This window comes from Oryza sativa, chromosome 5, assembly GCF_034140825.1.
Source record: "Oryza sativa Japonica Group chromosome 5, ASM3414082v1".
Taxonomy (NCBI): Eukaryota; Viridiplantae; Streptophyta; class Magnoliopsida; order Poales; family Poaceae; genus Oryza; species Oryza sativa.
The window spans coordinates 21,983,725-22,008,812 of NC_089039.1; the positions used below are offsets into that span (position 1 = coordinate 21,983,725).

General features: G+C 44.2%; 3 protein-coding genes across 8 annotated transcripts; 2 read left to right on the plus strand and 1 right to left on the minus strand.

The window, feature by feature from the left end:
• The first annotated feature begins 3,856 nt into the window (after positions 1 to 3,856).
• LOC4338942 (protein BUD31 homolog 2-like) lies at positions 3,857 to 6,371 on the plus strand. 2 transcript variants are annotated; one of them, NM_001420430.1, is made up of 4 exons: positions 3,857 to 4,036; positions 4,178 to 4,306; positions 4,446 to 4,633; positions 5,871 to 6,371. In NM_001420430.1, the coding sequence occupies exons 2-4, from the start codon at positions 4,213 to 4,215 to the stop codon at positions 6,024 to 6,026; spliced, it is 438 nt and encodes a 145-aa protein (NP_001407359.1). In that variant the 5' UTR covers positions 3,857 to 4,036; positions 4,178 to 4,212; the 3' UTR covers positions 6,027 to 6,371. The 2 variants fall into 2 exon arrangements, with proteins under 2 accessions (NP_001407359.1, NP_001407358.1); NM_001420429.1 differs by having other exon boundaries at positions 4,186 to 4,306.
• A 3,359-nt stretch (positions 6,372 to 9,730) lies between these two features.
• Positions 9,731 to 12,930, plus strand: LOC4338943 (uncharacterized). The gene is made up of 4 exons (XM_015783903.3): positions 9,731 to 10,259; positions 10,335 to 10,786; positions 10,884 to 11,199; positions 11,528 to 12,930. Exons 1-4 carry the CDS (start codon positions 10,140 to 10,142, stop codon positions 12,785 to 12,787), a joined length of 2,148 nt encoding a protein of 715 aa, XP_015639389.1. The 5' UTR covers positions 9,731 to 10,139; the 3' UTR covers positions 12,788 to 12,930.
• An 824-nt stretch (positions 12,931 to 13,754) lies between these two features.
• On the minus strand, positions 13,755 to 24,803 carry LOC4338944 (protein ROS1C-like). Of its 5 annotated transcripts, XR_010741543.1 has the most exons (21): positions 24,468 to 24,803; positions 23,915 to 24,338; positions 21,682 to 23,817; positions 20,890 to 20,980; positions 19,878 to 20,782; positions 19,392 to 19,789; positions 18,968 to 19,047; positions 18,546 to 18,630; positions 18,381 to 18,472; positions 18,211 to 18,279; positions 17,985 to 18,021; positions 17,800 to 17,882; positions 17,224 to 17,259; positions 16,822 to 17,147; positions 16,638 to 16,674; positions 16,497 to 16,560; positions 16,278 to 16,417; positions 15,292 to 15,357; positions 15,072 to 15,186; positions 14,955 to 14,993; positions 13,755 to 14,340 (listed from the first exon to the last, which is right to left on the minus strand). XR_010741543.1 is itself a non-coding variant. In XM_015783900.3 (20 exons), the coding sequence occupies exons 2-20, from the start codon at positions 24,318 to 24,320 to the stop codon at positions 14,213 to 14,215; spliced, it is 5,406 nt and encodes a 1,801-aa protein (XP_015639386.1). In that variant the 5' UTR covers positions 24,321 to 24,338; positions 24,468 to 24,803; the 3' UTR covers positions 13,755 to 14,212. The 5 variants fall into 5 exon arrangements, 2 of the variants coding, with proteins under 2 accessions (XP_015639386.1, XP_015639385.1); XM_015783900.3 differs by having other exon boundaries at positions 16,822 to 17,259; positions 21,682 to 23,814; XM_015783899.3 differs by having other exon boundaries at positions 16,822 to 17,259.
• Positions 24,804 to 25,088: the final 285 nt, after the last annotated feature.

The window sequence follows — 25,088 nt, forward strand, 5'->3', positions numbered from 1 at the left end:
CCACATGCACCCCTCTCTTTCCAAACTGGACTTTTCTTCTTTTCATAAATGGACGGAGATTTGCACGGTTGCCCTCCGAACATCCTTCTGACGGGACGGCCCATACCTACCTTCACTTCTGCCGGGGGCAGGCGCGTCGTGGGAAAGTGGCTGTCTGCCGACGACATGACCAGTGTCAGACCGGTCACAAATCGATCATTCTTGCCCACCACGCGTCAGCCTAGCAACGTGCATGTTTGCCCTTCTTCACACAACATCTTGCTTGTAATGGTTAGGATGAAGCCTGGCATATATCGACCGGGGCTAACGTGCCATCTCTGGGATGTAATACGCTAGCTCCAGCCGGGGACGAGTGCCTAGAAGCTCTCGTCTTGACGGGATGGGGCGAAGCGTGCGTCAGACCGCCTGTCGCCACCTAACCCGCGATCTGACCGGTCTGTGACTGGTCACAGACCGGATAAACGAGTGGAGTGCACTGTATTTCGTGCGGCGTGACACGTTTAGCCGAGCCGCAATAAATGCGGTTAGGTGAGCCCCGCTGTGCTCACCTAACCCATTCACGCGGAGTAGAACCCGCGAGGGGTCGGGGCGCCTCGGCCCTCGGGGGCGAGGCAGAAGCGGTCCGACCCCCCCCCCTCGGGGAGACCAAGAGGTGGGCGCACACATCACCCTCGGGCCCGACGTCCCCCGAGGGTGCCAGGCCACGTGGGCGATTGTGTCTGCCTCAAGCCTCTAGTCATGATACTCCCGGTCCCATGCCACCGACAGGCACAGAGTCGACCACCAGCTTCACCTCCCAAAGCGGGTCATGCCAAAGGCGACCACCATCTCTCCCCTTCCCTAGCGTCCTCCGGGATCCACCATGACTCGGAATGTGTGCCTTGCATTATCTCTTCGGGTGTGTTTGGAAAATGGGTTAGGAGAGGTGGGATTGGGAAATGGAAATGAATGGAGGAATAGGATAAAATGGAGTGATATGAATGGATGGCTAGGATTAAAACTTACCCTTTAGGGGGTGGGAAATCATATCCCAAACCCATTTTTTAAACATTCCCTTCATTTCTCGTTGCGATTTTTTCTTTTTTTTTTCCAACACTTTTTCTCACCTACTCGGAGTAGAACGATATCGTCTTTTTTCAGCTATGTGACTCTGTCTATTGATGGCCGCAGCAGCCAATAGCACCGCTCTGCAGTTCTGTCCCTGGCGTGTCAGTGTGTTCGTCCATCCGGTTGTCGTGCCAGGAATAGTGGCATGGCGTGGCATATGGCAGCGGCGGTGAGGTTGACAGGTTTCGTGGCCGTCGTGTGCCAGGCGCGGAGCCGAGCGAACACCGGTGGTGAATGTGGAGGAAATCGCGGAGGAAAGCGGAAATCTCCCTGCGTGAGACGAGCCTCAGCAGAGTCAGGATTTCAAAGTTGGGTATTCCCGTCTAACAAAAAAAAATTCATAGTAAAAAAAATCAATGATTCAAAATTTGTCAATACTGATAATCTGAGAAATAAAACTACAAATTATTACATGTTACCTCTAATTTTCTACCTCAGGCACAACCTCAACTGCAGTAATCTGAATCTGAACTGGACTCACATTTGCATATGTAATCGGCTGAACAGAAGGAACAACAACTTCGCTGTCAATTCTAACGGGCTGTGCTGTTGATCCAGAACCAGAACCTGACCCTACCTTCCTAAACTTTGAATGTCTATCCCACGAAGTCTTCAAATCAATCGATTTCTTCTTCATTTTGAGAGCTCTTCAATCTATAGAACTACAGAAGTACAGAAAAAAAAAACTACTCAGAGACTAAGGTAAAAAGACATGGACACATGATGAGTGAATTTAGGCTGATTGAATCTTGAACTCTTGATTGCTCACCTGAAGTTGTGCTTGCCGCCGGGCGCTGTCCTGTTGAGCCGCAGCCGCTGGCCGCGGCGCCTTGCCCCTCGCGGCCTCGCTCCCGCCGTCGCTGGTCGGCCGTCGGTTGCCGCCTCGTGGCCTCGCCGCGCCGCCGCCGAACGCCTCACTGCGCCGCCGGTCTAGCTCCCGTCGCCAATCCTGTCGCCGCCCGCCGGACGCCGGCTGCCGCTCCCGCCGGTCACCTCGCCGCCGCCGAACGCCACCACCTAGGGTTTGGAAATGGGGAATTGGGGAGCGGGCGAGCAGCGCGTGACTGCGTGAGGCGTGAGCGCGAGCCGAGCCAGGGACTCAGGAAGAGTGGGGACAACTGGTTGTGTTTGAGCAGAAGGGATCGAAGAGATTGAGGAGATACGCAAAACGAGTTAAGTCATTAGCTCATGATTAATTGAGTATTAACTATTTTAAATTTTAAAAATAGATTAATATAATTTTTTAAAACAACTTTCCTATATAAATTTTTTTGCAAAAAACGTACCGTCTAATAGTTTGAAATGCGTGCGCGAGGAAAACGAGAATCAATCTCCCCTATCTCCCCAGAACGAACAGAGCCATACATGTGTATATACTGAGATATAGTTGTTTTTTGGTAAAAAATATTAGGTATTCCTGGGAATACACAGGCATCACTGTAGCTCCGCCCACGGCCGGGGCGTGCCGTGTGCCGCTGGCATGGTGAGAGAGGTGGCGGCGTCTGGTGGCAAGGCGTGGTGTTAGCACGCCCAACGCATGCCGTTTGGCTTTTGTAACTTGGTGCATATATACCGTTGGTGCTCTCCACCTACCATCTAGTTTGGAGCTATGCAACGAGAGGCTTCCAGCTTCCTGCTCCCAGACCCCAGTACGATGTACCTGAAATTTTGTGCTTGCGAGTTGTGACACAATACAAGCAAATTTTGGAACAAGCGGTGTTGCGGCTCCTATGCCATTGCGTTCATCGACTTAGTTCATGTCAACACACATTCGGTGCCATCGGCCGAGCGTGGATTTTTCATCAACACGTAGTTGCTAAATTCTCGGTGCCAGAGGTGATGGTGACGTAACGTGTAATCTTTATGATAAACATTGGCGTCGAGACAGGGATTTATTTTTGGGATTAGTTTTTCGGAGGGTGTATATGTGAAATAAGTTTTAGAAAAGGTCCAAAAATATTTTTTTTAAAAAAAAAAACAGCATCCACCAGGCTCCATCTGTCTCCTTTCTGCGCTGTCGCCGCCTATCTCCATCGCCTGCCACTGCGAGCAGCGGTACCGGCCAAGGCCGGTCCTATGATTTTGAGGTCCCTAAGCGAACTCATCGCGATGGGCCCTCTAAACTATATATAAAATTTTATGATATATAGATAATAATTTTACTTGCAAAACGATAACAAATACATCCATATATTAAATTTAACATGTCTAGTAATTATGAAGAAATAAAAATAACAATATATTTATAACTTGGAACTAATATCATTATTCATTAACTTAATGAAGAACAAAACCCCATCATATCCGTTGCTCCCATGAAAAGATACTTCTTCGGACATTTCTTGATGCAAAATTATCAATAACGGTATTAAAATCAATAGTGTTCAAGATATCCTTCTCAATTGTGCACATAGCCAAGCCATTTAACCTTTCTTGTGACATAGTTGATCTCAAATAGTTCTTCAAAACTTCAAGTTTGAGAAACTTCTTTCAGTTGAAGCTACCGTCATAGGTACAGTTAATAGATTTCGATAGGCAACTAAAACATTTGGATAGCAATCTGCATCCATAATGAACTTCAGAATCTCAGGCGCGAACATCCAAGAATCACACCTTTAATTCTGAATAAAAATCATTGATCTCAACATCGGATGAGGTACTAGACTACTAGTATTAGGTGTTGGCCCCTCCACCATCATAGGCCCCCGGCGGTCGGCTACATAGGGCCAGGGCCGGCCCTGGTGCCGGCGTCCTGCTACGCATACTCTCCCCTCTGACTCTTTGCGCCAAGTCAATCTCCCCGTCTGTCTTCTCGGCCTCAACTCCCGTCTCCTCGCTAGTTCGCCCGCCGCGCCGCCTGCGTCGATTTCAGTCCATCCTGCGGAGGGGAGCAGCGGTGGGTGCCGTCCTCCTGCTGCTTCCGCCTCCGGTGAGGACCAGTTCCTACGCATGCACATCCTCTTTCTTTCGAATTTGCATTAACCTTATCTTATATTCGAGATCTGGAAGCTAGGTTTTTCTCTTTTTCCTTAGGTATTTCACATGTTCGTGGTCTTCTGACTTCTGTTAGGTATTTAGGTAATTAGGTTTGTTCGTTGAGACGACATGCCTAAGATAAAGACAAGCCGTGTCAAGTATCCTGAAGGATGGGAGCTTATAGAACCAACTCTGCGTGATTTGGAAGCCAAGATGAGGGAAGGTATGCACATATCTGTAATATGTAACAGTTCGTCGATTTCTTTTCCCAGTATATATATTGTTATTTATTATTTCCTACCACAGGGTGGTAATGATGTGATTTTCTGATTGCTAAAAGGTAATGTGATTTTCGGATGCAGCCGAGAATGATCCACATGATGGGAAGAGGAAGTGCGAAGCTCTCTGGCCAATCTTTCGTATTTCTCATCAAAAAAGCCGTTACATATATGATCTTTACTATCGAAGAAAGGAGATATCAAAAGAGCTGTATGAATTTTGTTTGGACCAAGGTCATGCTGATAAAAATCTGATCGCGAAGTGGAAAAAGGTAAGCATACGTGGTCTTTAAACTTTGGAGTATGCAGTTTATGTTCCAATTCTTGTATATTATAATATCTGAACTTATGTCATCCTCATGAAAAAAATAGCAAGAGTGATGCTAATGCCATTCCAGATGTACCTATGTTTAACACTATGTCTGTGTCACGGTAATGTTGACAAAAAAAAGGTTTGGCTTTCTATTTGAAAAATGAGACTGTAGAAAACAATGTGATCACTGAAACCTATGTAATTGTAGAATTTGTCTTAAGATGTAAAATATTTCGTGTGAATTTTATAACGGCAAAGTGCACTCTTTAAGAGAAAATTGGGTATATAGCCCTGAAAACCCAAACTTTTGCTATCATGAAAAGAATCTGGCTTCACTATATACAGCCAAAAGATTCAAACCATTGCTAAAATTAAAATGCTACAATCTTGAAATTTTGATTCTCACGTACACAATCTTCTCTTAAATCTATTCAACACAAATTCGAACAGCTGAGACACTATTTGATTGTGCACACTGCAGCCAATGTGATGTTCCAATTCCTTGTACAAACAGAACAAAATATGATTCACCAAAACAGCCATAAAATTTTTTAGAACATCTGGATATGCTACGTCTTTTTAGTCTTTCCTCTACAAAAGTTTACTCAGGAACTAGTAGGCTTCACAATGAGCCTATAGATTTCAATTAACCAACCAAGAGCACATCTATAATGCTTTACTGAGAACGCCCACATCTACTAAAGAAATAATCTCGTAACACTGTCTGCATACTGAATGGATCACAGATATAAGTCACTGATTTGGACATGATTAGCATGAAGAAATAAGTTTGGGCCAAAAACAAATTTTCAGAGAAATACAGGTGCATACCTATTCTCTCTAGAATCTTGTAACAGTTGTGGTTTTATGAATATCCTGATGGGCAATAACCCAGCTGCTCTGAGAGACTGCTAGGCTTGAGTTCTCATTTGTGCAATCCCTCTTTATCTGAAGTTCTTAACAATGACATGACTACTTCATTAACGGGATTTTAGTGTGCTCAACTATTTGGGTGGTATGTAGCTTAAGTTTTTTTTAGGGTAGTATAAAGCTAAAGTTGAGACAATTGAGTGGTATGTACTCTTTGGGCTATGCTCATTTTTATGTTCTTTCGTAGATATCAGAAGTCCTTGAATCTACAAATCAGCATTCTGATTGCTCACTGCTATCCATCTTTTTTTCTGAAACATTTGCAGCCAGGTTATGAGCGTCTTTGCTGCCTCCGATGCATACAGACACGAGACCACAACTTTGCAACCACTTGTGTCTGTAGGGTCCCCAAGCACCTCAGGGAAGAAAAGGTTATAGAGTGTGTCCATTGTGGGTGCAGAGGGTGTGCCAGTGGTGATTGAAGTCGCTGTCCTGTGGCTACAAATAATCTGAGAGTAATCGCTCGAGATGTTTCCTTGTGTTTGATCTCTGTTAAGACAAGCACCATATGACCATATAATCAGGCGATTCGTGTGGTGTACTGTAAACTCTTGGGCTATGGCATGTGTCTGGTGAGTAATGACGATTTCTCAACATGTTGTGTTCGCAAATGGTTCAGTAGAAACTAGCTGGAAGTTTGATGGATTACTGTACCCCGCTAGACCTACTTACTACAATACTACTGTATGAACACTTCCTTGCTACAGAGGTATTAGGATGATGTTGAGTTATCAGGTTTTCTGCAATATACTGTATCACGCTTCTTGGACTCTTGGTTCTTATTGTTTGTGACTTGACAGTATCACATCCTCTCCACCCGTCCACCGGCTGCCTGGATAACAATTGGGTTTAGAGCAGGTATAATAGCAGGCTATAAGCCAGCTATAACCACATATTGAGAAGAAAAAAGAAGAGAGAGAAGAAAGCGGACTACAGATTTGTAGCCAGCTGTAACACTGACTCCAAGACGTTATGTGTGTATGAGAGGTGGGACCGGGTATTGATGGTGTAGTATATTTTTATAGTTAACTATTGCATGAATGGGCTATTAGATTAGCTATAGATGATTTAGAGCCAGTAGTTGGGTATGCTATTAAACTTGCTCTTAATACCAAAGGTCATTGCTCGCCGTTCTATGTACTCTCTCCTTCCAATGGAATATTTTATAGTACTACAATCTGAATAGACTACTTGTCTAAATATTAAGAAATGTCTCATCCGATTTTAGGTTCTACTTGTCTAGACTTAGGTTTAAGACTTAGGTCTATGACATGTGGCCCTCATGTGTCTATGACATACGAGTCTAGTGACAAATCCTTAATTGGCACTTACTACTCCGTCTCAAAAAAAGACAAAGCAAAGACAAACTATATGTCCAGATTAGTAGCTAGTATTGGGCTTTTTTTTTTGGGACGGGGGTATAAGAGTAACAAATAGTTAAATATCTCCCTGCTTGAGGATGTTTACTGGAGTAGTCTTGTACGCCGTCCGTCCCAAAATCTAGACAAGTAGTTAAATGCCTCTTGAGAAGTAGGTTTCAATTAGCAACTACGGAGAAATCAGACTACAATAGTCAAGGTTGAGAAGAGGGTTGGTTTCAATTGGCAACTACGGAGAAATCGGACTGCAATAGTCAAGGTTGAGAACAAGGTTTCAATTGACAACTACGGAGAAATCGGACTGTAATAGTTAAGGTGTCAACTGCGGACTGCAATAGTCTTGGGGTCTTGGGTACCTGACGTGAGATGTGCAGACGGTTGAACGTAACTTGCAAATAACGTAATAATCCTATCTTCCGTCTTAAAATATAACCTTCTAGCATTTAAAATTTATCACCAACATTCTCTTACCAACCAATCAAACCTTTCACCATTCACTTTTTCCATCTACATTCACTTCTCAACCAATTATGACATCCCCCATTTAATTCTATCAACTATTTTTAATAACCGTGTCTAATTTAAAAACTTTTTATATTTTGGGGCGGAGAGAGCAGCAAATAAATGATGCCCTGTACGACGTCAAAAGATGTTTAACGAGTCTACTACGGCCGCAATGGAGTTTAGCTTTCGTTTTGTGCGCGGCAGGCGAGTTGACCTTGACTATCCGAACCAATCAAAGCCCCCCTGTGGAACGTGTGAAGTCGTAGCTATTCTCCCCTCCTCGGATCCACCGAACACACGTCCCGTCTCGTCCCAGTGAGAACAAAGTCACAAACACACACAACAGAGTTGGGTAGAGTTTAGTACCACTTGCCCGTAGCCGAAGTGCGTCTACACGGGTGGAGCCTGTGTACCAGCGCACCCGTACTGCACGTTGCGGGGCTTGCAAGTTGCAAGGCACGCGCTCATGTGGTCAGATCGGCGGCACACTGCCGGTGGAGGCATCGGTGAGCCTTCGTCGGTTACGGTCGCCACCACGGCGCGCGATTTTGCCGAGTCGTCACGGAGAAGGAGTCGCGCGGGGCGGGGCGGGCCGAGGGGTAAAGCGACGTACGGGGGAGAAAAGCACACCAGCGTCACGTGATCGCGTGGGGGCGCACACAACCAACGACACCGCGCACACGCCCGTCACGGCACGGCAGGACGGTGGCCTGTGAGTGACACTGCGCGACAAAAAAGGAGGCACACCGGCCGGTCTGGCACAGAATCACACACACCGCATCGCGTTGTCGCCGCGGACCGGAGAGGCGGGCATTGTAAGGCCATTCACACTACGTCACCAAATTTTACCATTCTTTCCGTGCCACATAGATCAATAACGATACAAACCACATCCTCCACAGATAACAGATGGGACCATATATTAATAGTATAATAGGCAACTATTTATAAATTGGCTATTAGATTGGCTATAGATGAATTAGAGCTAGTAGTGGACTATACTATTAAACTTGCTCTTACAGCACCACAGTACAAGCTACATGTAGCGGTGGGTCCCACCATCTCTCTCTCCTTTACTTTTACTTTTTCAACTCCGAGAAAATGGACATTTAGCCATTTTCAAAAAGCGGTTTTCGCTGGAATGCCATTCTGAAAATGTGTTTCGCTAAAATACCAATATGAAACACGCACTCATCGCCACTTTGCTATTTTGGCTATTTTATGCATTTTCAAAATCATTTTCGCTCCTCCACCGGATGATGAGACGAAATTGTCCTTCAGGTGTGTCGTGAGCGTGGCGAGCAGGGGACACAACACCTTGGCATCACGGTGACCTAGGCGACGTGGATTAAGCGGGGCAGAGCCCGAGCCGTCCTGGCTCGCGGATGATGGCCGGCACGCCGGTCGGCGATGGCCACAAGCACCCGGCTCTGGCGGCGAGGCCCTCCAGGGCGGGCGCTTGTCCCCCCGGTCTCCGGAGAAACGGCGTCCGGCATGGCGAACGAAGGCGGCGTGGCATCCGGGTGGCGGAGAAGGGACTAAGGGAGTGGAGGAGGATGGCGGCGGCGGCCCTCCCCTCGGTGGCGATGGAGACCGGGGACCATGGAGCGGCGCTAGCACAGGAGGGCGTCGAGGGGCAGCCGCCGACGGTAGCCATCGTCAGCTTCTTTGTCGGGGGTTCGGCGACATCATGGCCGTCGCCGTCGTCAGCTTCTTCGTCGGCACGCTGCTGTGCAGGCACTAGCGCCCCGGTGATAACCCGCTAACGAGGATCACGCAGATGCTCGTCGTGTCGACGAGGAAGTGGGGTGTGGAGGTCCCCGCCAACAGATCGCGGCTGCACGAGTCCGGCATCGAGCGGTGGAGACGCCGGAGGACAAGGCATCGTTGTCGTTGGCATGGAGGCCGTGCGTCTCCCTTCGCTGCGGCGTTGCCGTCGTCGCCACCGCTGCTTTGCTTTCGCTTGCCACCTCCTCTATTTCGGCCACGCGGACCACCTCGCCGCGCTCGTCCTCTTTCTCCCATGAACTGGATCGATCCTCTTTCAGCTGGTGAGCAAGGGCAATTTGGTCTCATTAAGCCGCATTTCAACGAAAATGCACAAAATAGCTAAAATGGTAAAGTGACGGTGAGTGCGCGCTTTATATTGACATTTTAACGAAAAACGTTTTCAGCATGGCACTTCAGCGAAACCGTTTTTTGAAAATGGCTAAATATCAATTTTCTCTTCAACTCCATCTCTCGCCTCGCATAGTCGCATCGTTCCTTTTTCTCTCCCCGGTGGAGGAAGCGAGGTGTGCGCCGGCACCGAGCGGAGCGGTAGCCGCGCGGCGCCGGCGACGAGCGGGGCTCCACCCATCCTCCTCCTCCGACCGGCGGCTAGCGGGAGCCCGACAGGGCGGATCTGGCGTGACGCGGCCCTCCCCCCCCCCCCTTCCCCGGGGGGGCGCCGGCGTGGCCTCCCGGGACCTCCGCCGCTCCTCTCCCCTCCTCCGGCCGCCATGCCTCTCCTCCTCGTCCTCCGACCGCCGCGGTGAGGTCGGGGTGGCGCGGTCCGGCGTCGAGCGGTGTAGGGGCTTCCCGGCGCCGGCGGGGCGGCACGAGCGGCACCCTGAGCTGCGACGAGAAGGCAGCGGAGAGGAGGGGTTCGAGATGGCGGCGGCGGCGGACGCGACGACGGCGATGACAATCGACTTCCTCCGCGCGCGCCTCCTCTCCGAGCGCTCCGTCTCCCGCGCCGCCAAGGAGCGCGCCGACCAGCTCACCAAGCGGGTGCGTGAGCTGCAGTCACTCTCCCTATCGACCGCATTTTCTCTCCGGCTCACGGTGTCGCTGCTGCTGCTGCAGGTGGCGGAGCTGGAGGAGCAGGTGCGGGCGGTGACGGCGCAGCGCCGGAAGGCGGAGCGTGCCGCGGGGGAGGTGCTCGCCATCCTCGAGTCCCAGGGCCTCGCCCGCTTCTCCGATGTGGCGGATTCCGGTTCAGGTTCCGACGATGAGGACGGCCTCGAGTCCGCCGAGAGCGGCAGCAAGGCTCGTGGGGACGCGGAGGATGCGCTGTCGGGGTCAGAGTTTGGAGGCACTGCTACTGCGGCGGCGGCCGGGGGGCTGTCGTGGAAGGGCCGCGCCGCGAGCCACGAGTCGCAGAGGCGGCGGCAGCAGCAGCAGCAGCAACTGAAAGGCAGGCATCTTAGGCCGAGGCATAGCCATAGGAGAGGCTACTTTTACTTGGTGGCCGCGGATTCGTCGCCCAAGTACCACCCAGGGCAATCGTGCCGGAAGGTCAAGAGGAAGGAGCTGAGGTCCATACACCGGGAAATTACCCAAATTTGCGATAATTGTTCATCCCTGTCTGCGCATTGCTAAGCTGACATAAATGTAGCTGTACTGCATTTTCAGGCTTCACACTGAAGGAGACGAGGGGAAGGACAATGCCATGGAAAGTACTGAGGAGGGGCACGAGAGATCAGATTGTACTGTCTGTACTGATGAGCAGCCTGATATTGATGGTGAGGTGAGCCAAGATGGGCAGGGTTCCTGTGGCAATGGAAGAGATGGAGATGATGACAATCCATATACTGTTGAGTATGAGAAGGATGGGGAGATGGAGAGAGTTCTTGAAAAGCAGGCAGAGTTAATTGAGCAATACGAGGAAGAAGAATATGCTCAGAGGGAGTGGGAAAGGAAATTCAACAATTCCCGTGATTCAACTGCGGTATGCGCTGTCCTTCTTAATCACAAAATGCTGTTTCATATAGGCATAAGATCTGTTTAACAAAATAGCATGTATTTGGTGGTTCAGTGGTTATTTTAGCTTCTTAGATGGATGCCAATATGCCGATAACCATATAATTTCTTTTGTTAGAGATACTTGCTGTCAATGTTTTTATCTGATGGTATACTTGCTGTCAATATAGTAAACCAAGCAATTTTCCTTAACTTTGTTTTTCTCAAAGCTGTTGAACTTGCAGTTGACTTGATAAAAATTAAAATATCTAAAATTATTGTTATTTTCACTTGTGCATTTGTGTTCTGATTTCCAGGGTGATGTTGAGCTATGCAATAAGCTAAATCAAATTGAAAAGGCTTGTGAGCAGAGGGACAAAGCTGCTCAGATCAAGGATAAAGAAGTTTCTGAAGTGGGAGGGCCAAGTGACAAAAATCTCTTTGCCAATGACAGTCCCTCTGAATGTTTGTCAACTGATTCTGTTTCCGGAGTGCCCCAAAATGCACCAGAAGAAAATGCTATTAAGCATTGCAAAGTTACTGAGTGTGATCATGATTTTGGGGAAGCTACTTCAACAGTTGTTTCTGTTGATAGTGGCCCACAGATTAGGAAGGATGAGTTGGTAGACAAAAGTTTCACTGAAATTATTGAAGGAAGTGGGAATAATATAGAGAAGTTGTCCTCTTCACTACAAAGAAACTACGAAAGTGTCCAAAATGCAAGACATAATGAAGATGGAGTAGATGAAAGCTCAGACGGTGGTCCAGGCTACCATGTAAATGCTTGCTCTTATGAGCACTACATCAACACACCATCAGTTGCTAGCCGATCAAGTGACACCCCTAAAAGCAAAGTCTCTGAATGGAGCTCATCATGCTTTCACAACCACACTGATAACCAGATTGACACACAGATGCATCAACCTTCAAGTGATGGTGTGGGAGGTGTTTTGGAGGCCCTTCAACGTGCCAAGATGTCCCTTAGAGAAAAGCTGAGCAAACCAAGTCCACCTAGCCTGGAAATGTTAGCACTTCCAGCACCAGAGTATCACTACGCAACGGATGATTCGCCAGTCAGAGACACAGAGCTTTCACTTTGCATGTCAACGTTTCCTAGCCAGGAAATATTGGCGCTACCAGAACCAGCAGAGTATCGCAGCAGGATCATACCACGGGATGACGTGAAAGTGCCGGTGGGCCTTGCTGGTTTGTTCCGGTTGCCAACAGACTCTTTTGCTCAAAATGAGTTGTGTTCAGCTGATGGCTATCATTCAAGGTTCAGTTTGACAGCAACAAGTCGGGAAAACCTCTCAAATCATTTCAGGGCAAATCTGTCACTTTCACGATATGGCTCCGAGTTCTCACCGGATCCTTGTTTCAGTGCTCGTAATTCTATGTTGCTGTCGACACCAACTTTTGGTGGATGTAGCAACCCAGTGTCAGATTTCAGAGTAGGCGACGCTTATTTCCCCTCTGAAGTTCCAAGGTCTAGCAATAGAAGAGGGATGCCTTCTGGAGATCAAGGGATGCTGTTCCATTTTGCTGGCGATTACTGCTCGAATAAGTGGACGTTATAGCTATGCATTCTTAGAAATCATAGTATAGTCTGAGTAGGATGCTTTTTGTAGTATCAATTCTGCCTACGGATTGACAGTGATGTATCACATCTAGTATTCCAATCTGTGAATAATTGGTGCTTATAAGCAGCAGTTTTGTCTGATATTCTCTCTGATATGCCCTCGTGACAAGGTACTCTGATATCAGTGAAGTTCAACATGACATCTCTTGTCACTCTGATATCAGTGAAGTTCAACATGACATCATTTTCCTCGCAAATGAAGCTTTTTCAGTGGATGGGTACATGCATCGAACAGGGGGAAAACGGATAGATCTTGAGTCTCTGGTTTCCTCATTCCTCTCTGTCTGGCAACACCAAATACCAATCCATCATGGCAGGTATTTTTTTTCTGTCCCTTGCATTCATGTGCATATATAGGGTTTTTTTGTCCTTTAGATCATGTAGTTTTAAAGGCAAAGGGATCCGTTTCATGATACAGCACCCGCTTGCTTGCTTCCTGAGCAATCTTAATTTGCTCGTGTAGCAACTCATGACAGTGTTGAGACATTTTGTTTCACAACCGTACACGTTGTTGGTCATTATCATTGCAACACCGCGCTAATGTTGATCATTGTCATCATGGTTTTGGCCGACTGGAAAACGGCAAGTTTGTTACAGCTATCATACGCTTATGTTCCCTTTTGTAAAAATGGAAACCTCTCAGAAGAACTGATGGCTGACCAGATAAATTAATCACCATCCTAGTAAGCAGTACTCGAAATGCCAGTGGATAAACCCCCTGACTAATTGAGATGCCAAAATGACCAATGCCATTCGTATATCCCAGACATAGAATCTTGTAAACCAGCATGAAAAACAATTAAACAACATTATGCCATTGATCTCAAATCACTCCCTAGACCCACTTATTGCTGAAAATCCTGTTGATATGACGGTCTGTAATATGTACACAGGGAAGCAGCAAATAATGAAAATCAAAGTCATATCATCAATATGAAGGTACTACCTGCTATAAGTTCTGAAAAACTAACATGTCATGAGAACAGATGGTATACACAACAAGAAGATACCGTTACATTGACAAGGTCTCTTGGCAAGCTAGTTGAATGGATAAAGCAAATGAAAAGTGAATAAGATACACCAAAGCCACAGAAAAAAAAAACGGAATGATATTCTACGCCCATGTTAACTGATAGATGATGATCCGCATCCGACCTGCCCCAGAGGTGCATATGAAATATTGGTGCTTTCTCGTGCCCAATTGGCTCCCACATCTTAAAATTAACTGTTTCCAACTCCACTGTTTATTTCCTAGAAGAATGGCTATCGTCCTGCAGGAACTAATATGACCCATGCACAGATCGAGAGCTGATGTAATCACCATCAACATTATTTTATATAATTTGATATGTCCTTGTTGAAATCAGTGTGTTTGCTCAGTTGCTGCTGTTTTAGAGGATCTTCGCAGTTTGCTCGCTGCAAGGTGGAAATGAGGGCATAGAGGCCTTGGTGCCCTAGTTTCCATGTCGAATCCTCTCACACAGACAAATCCTGCATTGCATTTTAGTACATGTTAATGAACCACCATATAAAGTAAGAGGATATGCCCTAACTTATATATCTACATCCTGAAATGACGACCTTTTCCACCTAACTAAACCAATTTGGAAGCAGCCAAAGCACTCGTGTAGAAAAAAATGCAACCTTTCTTTTGGAGCTATATGTATGCTAACCCTTATTATTAACTCAGAAAAAAGGGGTTTAGTTATGGTAGCAGTATCTTTGCCTCTTTGGCACCATATAACTTATTAATATATTATCAGTCAGTAATATTGGATGCTGGTGACTAATAACTGGAGTCACCTTTATTTATTTGTTGAAGGAAGACACCTTTATCTGTAGCACTAGGAATTAAAAATGGACTCAGATATAGACTCTAACTGAACCAAATATTCAGGCTCCTTTTAGACCCTTAATACTAAGTTTTTGTGGAAAGTGTGTGGACACCTTGACGCAATCACACGAATTCTGTATAACTGTAGAAACATATTGTGATTATATGATGGCATCTGTATTCTGCAAATTGTTTGATTATATGAGGAAACAAGATACGTCCCAGAGGAAAATGCGCTGAAACAGTAAGTGAAAAAAAGTACTGTTAATACCTCTCCAGAAGCAGTGCTGTATTTCTTCTGTTGTTAGACCTAAAGAATAAAAATAACAGTTGTCGGTAATGTTACAGATAAGATTTCTGAGTCATTGTATGGGTGAATGGTGGTAACCTTTGAATATGGTTGGCACTGAAGTCCCAAAGTAAACCATACGCCTATGCAAGTTCCATAACTGCTCCCTTGGGATATTTATGGGATTGTGGCTAGAACTGTGATCAGCAAAAACCTGCAAAAACAAATCCAGAAATCGTAAAGTCCAACTCTATAAAGGCCCATGGATAGCAACTCTCCACTATCCTACTCATACTTTGACAGATATAACTCAGCATACCTCATTAACTTGAAAGTAAGTGCCATTAAGTGGAAAACTACCTCTCATGGCTGTTCGGCAAGGAACCTGTTCATGTTCCAGTAACCGTCATTAGTCAAGCAATACTTGCAACTTCACAAACCAACAATGCATGATTACATAGGAAACAGTCCGTTTTGCAATACTGAACTTTTCTGTTACTCCAGAAACAACCCCAAAGCAGAAAACTGGACACAATTCAACCCAGAACCTGAAGTATCAAAACCATGCGCTTTTCAACCTTGTCCCAAATTTTGAGTGGCTTTGGATGACATCGCTAGGTTAAATAAAATGAGGGAGAAATGAGGGAGAGTTAAATCACCACTTATAGCCTAGATAAAATGAGGGAGAGTTAAATAAATTTAAACGGATAGTATAAAAATTTTTTGTCTAGTTTCACACACTAAATTTTGTGGGACAATAATACTTCACTTCAATCTTACCGATTTATCTGGGTTATAAATACTTCACAGCGAAGTAAGATTATTCCAGAAAATTTTAAGTCGTCTACTAATATAAAGGAGATGAAAAAAAACTTTAATCTTGGACCACATCGCCAGGTTAAGAAACATCGTCCAAAGGCTAATTCGGACTGACGTTGAGAAGTGATCGGTTTTGATTGTTGGTTAAATAGTGTACAGTTTAAAGGTTCAGATGTTCTCTTTTAGACTTTCACAAAAGTTCATATTAAGATGTGGTGTATAGCCAAAAACCCAAAATCTATGCTATTATTATTCTTTAAAGTGGGCTATTTCATGCAAGAAAAGAGATTACACAGACAACAGAACAGGTTTGCTTGGCACTTTATAAGCACTAGTTTTCATTAAAAGTTATCTTTAACATTTTCTTGAATTCCTGAATTCATTCCAATATTTGAATTATAATGAATATTTTGTTTACTAGCTGACTAATGCAGAGGGTTCAGCTCTTCAATGTTGATGATTGCTACATAATGTTGGTTGATTTACCAGAACCGTGCCTCTGACGTATCTATATTGGTTTTCTCGTTCAGATACACAGTTGTGGCACATCTCATTGCTGCATAAGCCACCTTCAGTTTGAGGATTGCAGCACGGTTTTGGTGCCTCCCTTGTGTCCTTTAGTTCATCTGCACAGTAGCCACATGACTCGACGAAAACCAGCACACACACACGGACAGTTATAAATTTAAAGAAAAATGCACTTGCCTGGTGTCCATATGGCCAACAGGTAAGGACTTGGATCATCAGGCTCCCGTTGGTCGAGTGCTAGCTGTAAGATCATTTGCAATCAGAAATAATATCTTGAAGTGTTTTAAAGAAAGATGGCACAATTTCTCATGGTCTCACCTGTTGCATGAGGGGATGTGAATCTGGAAGTTCATAACTGCGAGCAGAACCTTAAGTCAGTAATAGAAATTAAAAAATATTTTGTTCAGGATGTATAGAATTACTTAGATGGTGGGCTCTATAATAAATGTAAGTTTAAACAGGTATATGTTCAAGCTAAATAAAATATCAGTTCAACACTTACACATAGTGTTCTGTCCGAAGTCTATGCACATTCTTTAGTTTAGGTACAGGAATTGAAGCTGCTTCATTGCTGATAGCAACCAATGCTTTTGTAATATCATCAGATTGGAAATCCTTATTGCTTTCTTTTATGCAATTTTCCAAGTTTTGAGCAAAAGCTTCCATGTTAAGTTTTATTGTTGGGATTTCATCAGTATCTTCATCAAAATCTTCAATATCATTCTCTAAAAGTTCTCGGCATTCTTCCTCTCTTGGACTTGCTGGCTCCTCAATTATTGGATTTGTGTTGTTAGCATGAACATCCCTTGCATGGATACTCCCCTCGAGCTGAAGCAGAGGAGTTGAATGTGGTGTGGGCATTGTACCATTCTGGAAATCAAATTGATTGCTCATATTCACCAACCTTTTGTCCTGAGGAGAAGGAAGTGCAAGTCTTGCACTTCATTTAAAAAAGTCAAACAAAATATAAGAATTAATAAGGAACAAAATAACAAATAAAGAAATATGCAAAATGAAGGCTCCCAGATAAGGTCAACTGGAAGCGCAAGATATATCAGGCATGCGCGCACACACAAACAAAACAAGAAAGATAGTGGAAAGAGGAAATACGTGAACACAAAATTCCCAGGTAAGATAAGTGAAAGCAGCAAAAATATTTTGTTGCAGACAGAAACGTACATAAAGTGCCATGGTGGTGTACTAGAATCATGTACTGATTTTTCTCCTAGAATATTTTCCCTTTTATTCTTCAAAAGCACTATTTTGCACTCTTAGTGGTCATATTATGCTAATGGAGCTAATTTAGTCTCTCCATCAACGAAAGGGCATCCCTCTCGTGATTTTTGCTGTGCACTAATTAAGTGACTACTGGAGCAAATAGTGTTTTTTTTAGAAGTCTCCTTGCAGCCAGAAGGCTCCCATTTTCTGCTCGTCATAAATATGTTAGTATTCTGAATGAGCATGACAAATGTCATAATACCTTGCAAAGGCACTTGCAAAATGCTTGCATTCACTCCTCATTGGACATGCATTGCAATTCGGCTTGCTTTTGGTACAGAACACCTGCATTTGTTATGATAATTTATCTTTACTCAAACAAAAGAGAACAAATGTGTCGGTAGATGCTAATGAAGAAAACAAACTCCTTAGATGCTAATGAAGTACCTTTCCAAAAGTAATCATCTGATAATGTAACTCATACCTGTGAAAACCATGAAACTCTGTTAATAATTCCTTATAGTTATAAATTATGTTATTTACTCCTTATTGCCTTAATTATTCATGATTCCAAATACTGTAATTTGCCTGGAAAAGAAATAACCTAGAAATTACACAAACTAATAAAAAAAGGGCAACTATGAGTGGGTATGGTTAATTGGTTATAACTCACAGTGTTTGTTGATCAAGTTTACACAGACGAGGCCAGAGGTACTTTTGTATAGTCTCCAAGACAGGGTATCTTTCAAGGAACAAACAAAATCAATATATTTAAATTGAAACATAATCATATAAAATTGCAGAGTATTTATACAAATGTAGTAGACAATGCAACATTCTTACAGCTCCAGAAGGTGTAACTGAAGAGATTCAGGGAGGGGTTGAATTGGCACCCATCCCAATCGTACACATATACGACCAACATTAGTATCAACCTAAGTGGCAACAATGTAGTGTAAATTTCAAATTGGCTGCAGGTGAAATGGAATTAATCCAACAGAAACTTACTGGGAATGCAAGATGATGTAATGTCAAAAGGCGGACGCACTCAACACTTTTGAGCCCCAATCCGCGTATACTAAGCAGATAATCCCTGAAAATAATTCGAACACATTGTAATCGACATACTTCTCACCTGTGTAATAAATAGGATTGACAGAATTTTCTTTCCTAAAAAAAATCCTTGACTGCTTCGATCATGTGTGTCATACATTATACAGCCTTTTCTGTTCCGCTTGCCCATTTCATAGAACTTCTTTGCTCATAGTATTTAATTCTAGATATTAACTGGCAAGTTCTTCGATCAGCTTGCTCCATTTAATTGGTTCACAAACTTCTTTGATACTTGATTTATTATTTCCAGAACTAGAAAAATCTCACCAGCAGGGTAAAGGGATTTGTAAATATTGAATACAGGCGTAATATCTTACTTTGCTGAGTCTGGGGGAACATCTCTTAACCACTCAAGATCAATGCTCCCATGATCGGTGACCAAACGATTCAGGAATTTCTGTGAATAATCAATTGACGTGAGCAAAAACTATACTAGAGGCCATGAGCCTATGAGATTTCCTAGTGCTACAGAATATATTTCCCTAAGGGTTAAGGAAATAAGGAATATCTGCCAACTCTATAATACAGCCTTAACAGAGAGAGACAAATGTAAGACTTTCAAGAAAAATTTCAAGTGGTCCATGCATGCCTATTAAATCCTAGCATTTTTTCTAAACTAAGGTTAATACTGGCATAAAACTTAATGAGAAAGGAAAAGTTTATTTCCAATAAAATATCAAGTAGTGCAAACCTAGAAAACCATGAGCAGTGTTTAATTGGTAACCTATCAAGAACTAGTACCTGGATACGCTCTGCTAAGACATTATTCATTCCTCGTTCTCGAATGGCATGAGAAATTCTTTGTACATCTGCACACCTTACTGCTTCCCAATCAACAGAATCTCTTCGGTCAAAAATTCTTTCTTTCATCTGATAATTACCACAAGCCTGTCTTCGCAATTTATCCCAGTCAAAATTCTCACTGTTCTTTTTACTTGTGGTTCTTGGTTTCTTTGGTTTTGATGCCTGTGCTGCTGTATCTGGCAATCCATTGAAGGAAGCAAAACCAGATTTTAAGGTTGAATCATCAGCTTTGGTGGCTGTTTCGGGTATCGCTCCACCAGTGGCATATAGTGATTCATGGTCCTGAAACTCTGATGCTTCATAACAACTCCTTTTGCAACAATGTAATAATTTGACTGCATGGGCATCCAGTTTTTGTCAAGCAACTAACATATAAACAATAAGTGTTAAATTAAGTGGTAGAGATAAGAGATGCTTGCTGACCTGGAAGCTCTGTGCTTGCCAGTGCCGAGCTAACATTTGTGCCAGCAATCATATTTCCATTCATCTGCGCTAGATGAGCATCAAATGGCATGAAAAAAGAACTGTTCTCCTCAATTGTGCCAATTTTAAAGTTTGATGATGCAGAACCTATAGAACTATTAGGAGAGGTAGAAGAAACATGTATGTCGTTCCTCTCATCTAGTTGATGACAATCAGTAGCTGAGAAAAATGGATACATGTTGGAACCAGAAGGAATCCGAGGTTCATCTACAACATAATTATTTGTTGCTGCTGCTTTGATTCCGTGGTACTCAGTTTCATTGGCTGTGACATCATTTCCTGTTAATGATTTTCCATCATCAAAATTGCTTCCCACCTGCTGAGAAGCTGTGTCACTAATGCCACCAACAAAATTTCTAGGAGCATGATCCATCCCAGAACTCAAAGGTAATCCTGGTTGAAGAATTGACTCTGAAGTTACAACACTTTGGGATAATGATATCTCCGTCTGGAACTGTGTCGCATGTAGATTTTTCATACGTGCTGTTAATTCTACTAAGGAGATATCTGAAATTGATTTTGCTTTATGATCTATTCTTGTCTCGTGGTCACAAAGACTTCCAGCTGGTTCTTTACAATGAAGAGAATAATTTTCGCCTTTAGTTAACTCATTAACAGTAGCATTGCCCTTTGGTTCCATGTGGATCTTCTCACAGGCCATTGAGAGCTCCTCAAAATTTAATCCTATATCTGGTCTTGACCCATCATAAAAGAATTCAAATGTGCCTCTGTCTCTTACTGCACTCGTGCTAATGATTTCTTCATTGTCCTGACCAGCAATGCCATCATTACAATTGCCATCTGACCCTGGAGGAAAACTTGCGGCAAGGGCCATGTATGCAGAGCTGTATATAGCAAAAATAGTCGTCACGACGAGGTGCTGGTACATTCACTTCCTTATTGCAAAAGAATCAAAAATTTATTAGAAGCACTCTGATTGTGAATATCATACCTGGAAAGATGATCCGCTACATTCTGCGTGAGGAAAACTCCTACTACAGAGTCCACTACTGATCCTTTCCAAGGAGAAAAGCGCCTGTCACCTGATAAACAGGCAAATGCAAGGTTAGCTAAGAACGTTAATCCTGGATATAAAACACGGAATTTTATATAGCAAACAATGCACGGTCGCTTTTCTATTTTTTCCTGTATACTGCAATGGTCAAACGAAGATTACATTACAAAGTCTAAATGGCCGTGATCACATTGTTCAACACTGTTAATGAACATGGAAGATTTCCTTCCACCCTTTGGAGATGAAGGCCTGAACTCAGGTTTGTAAACAAGAGGTTAGCTCGTCAAATTGCAAACTGTGAAGTTTGAATGCTACCTATAAGATTATAAAAGAAAGTATATATGTTTGATTATCTAAGCACATACATACGATTATCTCAAAAGTTCCTTTGCATGCTAATTTCCCCATGTTGAGCAGTGGAGCTACTTCAGCATAAGAGATGCTTTTGTAATTCCTCCTCCACCAAGTTGTAAGATCATATACAGCGCATTTAAACAAATTCTTTAAATTAGGTGGTTTAATAATGGATCAAATAACCTGACAACATTTCAAGGAGTTCTATATGGCTGGCGGGAGCTTTGCCCTTTGTTTCTAAAGAAAATTCTATATGGCTGACAAGCTCCTGAGATAGTCTACACAGTAATAGACAGGGTAAAAAGTAGGCTCGCGGAAAACGAGCTCAGCATACTATGGGCTTCAAAAAAGGATTTACTCCAGCACTAAAAGTACCTTGAACTAGGCGCATACGTGCTATGAATGAATTAGCACGACCTTGAAAAACTTCTCTTTCTTGTTTCCACCATCTCTCTTTATCAACATCAGTTCCATCTACAGGGTCAGCTGCTTTACCCATCAGAAGGTTCCAAACTCTCGTTGTTTCAAAATCCAAGTCAACCTTAGCTCGAGGGCGTTGCTTCTTGACTAAATGAAATTGTGTCTGATAAGGAACCACCGCCCCACCAACATATGGGACTAGAGCATTCGGCAAATAATTTGTTGCTCCTAAAGAAGAAAGAGAGGGCATGGTTTGATACAAATGCATCTCAGTTTTATGCACCTGCTCAGTGTTCAAATCAAAGTATCTAAACTTTGATGTAACTCCTTGAAGGTAATCCATATATGGTGGCGTTGATGTATTTGGTGAGTTTTCTACTGGTACTTCGCAATGAATGTCAAGGTTGATCCTCTTATCATCTGGAATCTGAGGTAAAGTTTTCTGGAAAGTTTCCTCTGATCTTTTCAATCCATTGAACCCACCAGAAAAAATGGTTTCAGATGAAAACCTGTTTTTCTGATCTATATTTGGTTGAATGGAATTGGGAGAGTTGAGCCGTGCCTTCTGTGAACGTTTCTTGGTCATAAATTTTATGTAGGAACTCTCGTACAGGGCTTCCATGCATGACCGCGGCAATCTTGTTGATTCTTGTGAAGTATTCTTCTCAAGATCCATAACAGAAAGAAAGGAATTCCTGCGGACTCGGGCCGATCGCTTCTTTTTAATACCACAAGCTTGGTAAACTGCTAGCATCTCAGCTGCAGTTCTCATGATAATGGAGCTCTGTGTGCCAGCTAGGGAGGACTCACCTCCATAATGTCGTTTTTGGTTCTTGTCCATTTTTGATACCTTAGTCATACGGCCCTTTGTGGAGTCCATTTCTGGTAACAAACTAGCCGAGCAATACATCTGAAAACCATTTGTGTTAGAATAGTTCAGGTCTAAGTCCTTTTTGTTCTGTTTCGTTGTGATCAGACCACTCCTTTCGTTGTGATCATGAATGTGTCTCACATCATCTTGTTTCCTTGCTAGTTCCTCGCTAACATGACCAGAAGTAGCCAGTGGGATTTCCTCTGAAGGTTTTGGTGCGGCCTCTGGCAAATGTATGTACTCATCTAAAATTTTGTTCAGTTTGGAGTTGATGCCAAAAAACAACCCTTCTGGTGAATTTTCCATGTGTAATTCCTGCCCATGTTCAACCTGCACGGATGATTTAGTCACTGAGCACAAAGAACTCTCAGCATTTACAGGTTTCTCCTGGTTTCGGTACCATGAATTGGTCCTTGATGATTGGTCCCTCTGCACCCCATGCTCCCCGAACTCAAATTGCAGCCTTCTTCGAACTGATGCAATGCTGCTTCTAACAGTAGTTCTGGATTCTCTAGAAATTGAATGGTCACTAAAAGGCTCTGCGCACTTCTCCAAAGAACTGGGGTTTCTATTCTTCCACACATATTTTCTTTTGGGTTTCTGATTGAGAGGTTTTTCTTTTGATGTCGTGGACATTTGCTTTTTGGCTGGCCTGTCCTCACGGATTACCTTGGGCCTGTGCTTTCTCCTTCGAGTCTTCAGCTTTTGTGCTGGGGCATCCTCACTCTTGAATGCTTCAGTTCTCTCAGCATCTGCAATCTGCATCTCTATCTGAGTTAGTGTTTTTTCCTTGCATGCAGATACAGCTTGTGTTGGTAAGTCCATTTTGTCACTGTGAGTGATTTGTGTCCTGGCCCTTTTAGCTTTCTGATGGTACTTGTGAATGTTATCATCAGTGGAACCCTCTGCAACCAAGCCAATTGATTCTTGAGGATTTTGACCCTGAATTTTCTCCATAACCGATTCCAACTTACTGTGGCTGTCACAGATAACAGCTTCCGCTGATTGTTGCAGTTGGCTAGCTTCTCTTTCACTTTCAGTGTTGGAAGCTTCAGTGTATAAACCATTTGGCTGAAGAAGCATAGGTGCATGCTCTGAATTGTACCCATATGAAATGGCCGGTTCTGAATGATTCATTGCCAAATCACCTGCAAAAACTTCAGATGGACCTCCAAGCGACAAGAAATCACTTTGAGGAATCGGCCCAGAAGCTCCATCTGCTGAAGAATCGGAAACGGCAGTCAGTCGATCGTGACGTGAATTCATCCATAACACCATCTAACAACCTTAAAAGAAGAAACATCAAGAAATGCTCACCCTCTGAAACACCGGACAGTGCAGGAGCCGGCATAAAGCTCCGACGCCTGGATCCCCTCCCCGTCAGCCTCCTGTGGAACACCAGGATACTTATCGGCACCTGCGTGCATCCTGCAGGAAGGTTGTAGGATGGCCGTACGGGGGGCCCACCATGCTGCTCATCGGCGCTGCTCCCGGAACCCGCCACCAGGGCTGCCTGTGGAAAGGAGCCCTCGTGCATGGCGTTCAGCAACGCCGTCGACGACAGGGAGGATCCCGGGAACAATGTCAATGGCGGGCAGCTCCGGCCTGCCACGGCCGTCCCAACACCCAAATTTGGGGTGCCCCTCCCAACTGACACGCCGGAGGTCCAGCTCTCCTGGTTCTCAGCAGGATTCCCCTGCAGGTTGAGCCCTGAGGGATCCATGGCTGCTTCTTCCACAACCTACACGAAGACTAAGATGAAATTGCACACAAAGCGAAATACAAACGACAGCAACCAATGAAAATGGAACGAGAAAAACCTCCCCAAAACCCAGAAAAAGAAGGGGAAAAATATAGCCAAGGCGCGAACCTAACGTGGATTGCCGGGGTTCAACTGAACCCCTAAATTTTTTTTCGATTCGAACCGAAACGGAGGCAGATGGAAGGAGGTTGGCCGCGTCGATCGATCCCCCACCAAACCTCCTCGCCGGCTGTGCGCACGCCGGCGCCAGGCCACACTGGCCACGGAGGAGGAGGCTACGGGCGGAATCGGGAAGGGGAGGACGCCGTACACACCGCCGCCTGCGCCTTCTCGCCGAGGCGACGCCTACCTGCAGCTCGCACTGACCATTGGAAAGGGAAAGAGAGTGTGGAGGATCAAGGATGAAGACACGGATGCGTGAAGAGAGAAATATCAGATGGAGGTAAGACGGGTTCTCGTCTTTCGCCATTTTCTAGGTAGAAGATGTTACATGCGAACCGCGCCATGCAGTCGTTAAGTGGGGATGAAAATGGATCGGATATATATATATATATATCAATAAAACCGTTATAATTTTTAAAACTTTAGCAGCACGAAACCAATCAACAATACAAATATAATATTTTAAAAATATATTGGATTCGGATTATCCGAATTAAAAACTATTATGGGCGTTTGTCTCAAACGTGAAGATAAAGATAGGCACTTAATCTCGGTAGGGAAAACTCT

Bases quoted from the DNA above. Each gene is read 5' to 3' on its own strand.
- LOC4338942 (NM_001420430.1), top strand. From the start codon at position 4,213: ATGCCTAAGATAAAGACAAGCCGTGTCAAGTATCCTGAAGGATGGGAG. The intron at 4,307-4,445 runs GTATGCACATAT...TTTCGGATGCAG, and splicing joins GGAAGCCAAGATGAGGGAAG to CCGAGAATGATCCACATGAT. The intron at 4,634-5,870 runs GTAAGCATACGT...AAACATTTGCAG, and splicing joins TGATCGCGAAGTGGAAAAAG to CCAGGTTATGAGCGTCTTTG.
- LOC4338943 (XM_015783903.3), top strand. From the start codon at position 10,140: ATGGCGGCGGCGGCGGACGCGACGACGGCGATGACAATCGACTTCCTC. The intron at 10,260-10,334 runs GTGCGTGAGCTG...CTGCTGCTGCAG, and splicing joins CCGACCAGCTCACCAAGCGG to GTGGCGGAGCTGGAGGAGCA. The intron at 11,200-11,527 runs GTATGCGCTGTC...TCTGATTTCCAG, and splicing joins ATTCCCGTGATTCAACTGCG to GGTGATGTTGAGCTATGCAA.
- LOC4338944 (XM_015783899.3), bottom strand. From the start codon at position 24,320: ATGGATCCCTCAGGGCTCAACCTGCAGGGGAATCCTGCTGAGAACCAG. The intron at 16,418-16,496 runs GCAAGTGCATTT...GCTACTGTGCAG, and splicing joins GTTGGCCATATGGACACCAG to ATGAACTAAAGGACACAAGG. The intron at 15,187-15,291 runs GTATGCTGAGTT...TTGTTTTTGCAG, and splicing joins CTTACTTTCAAGTTAATGAG to GTTTTTGCTGATCACAGTTC.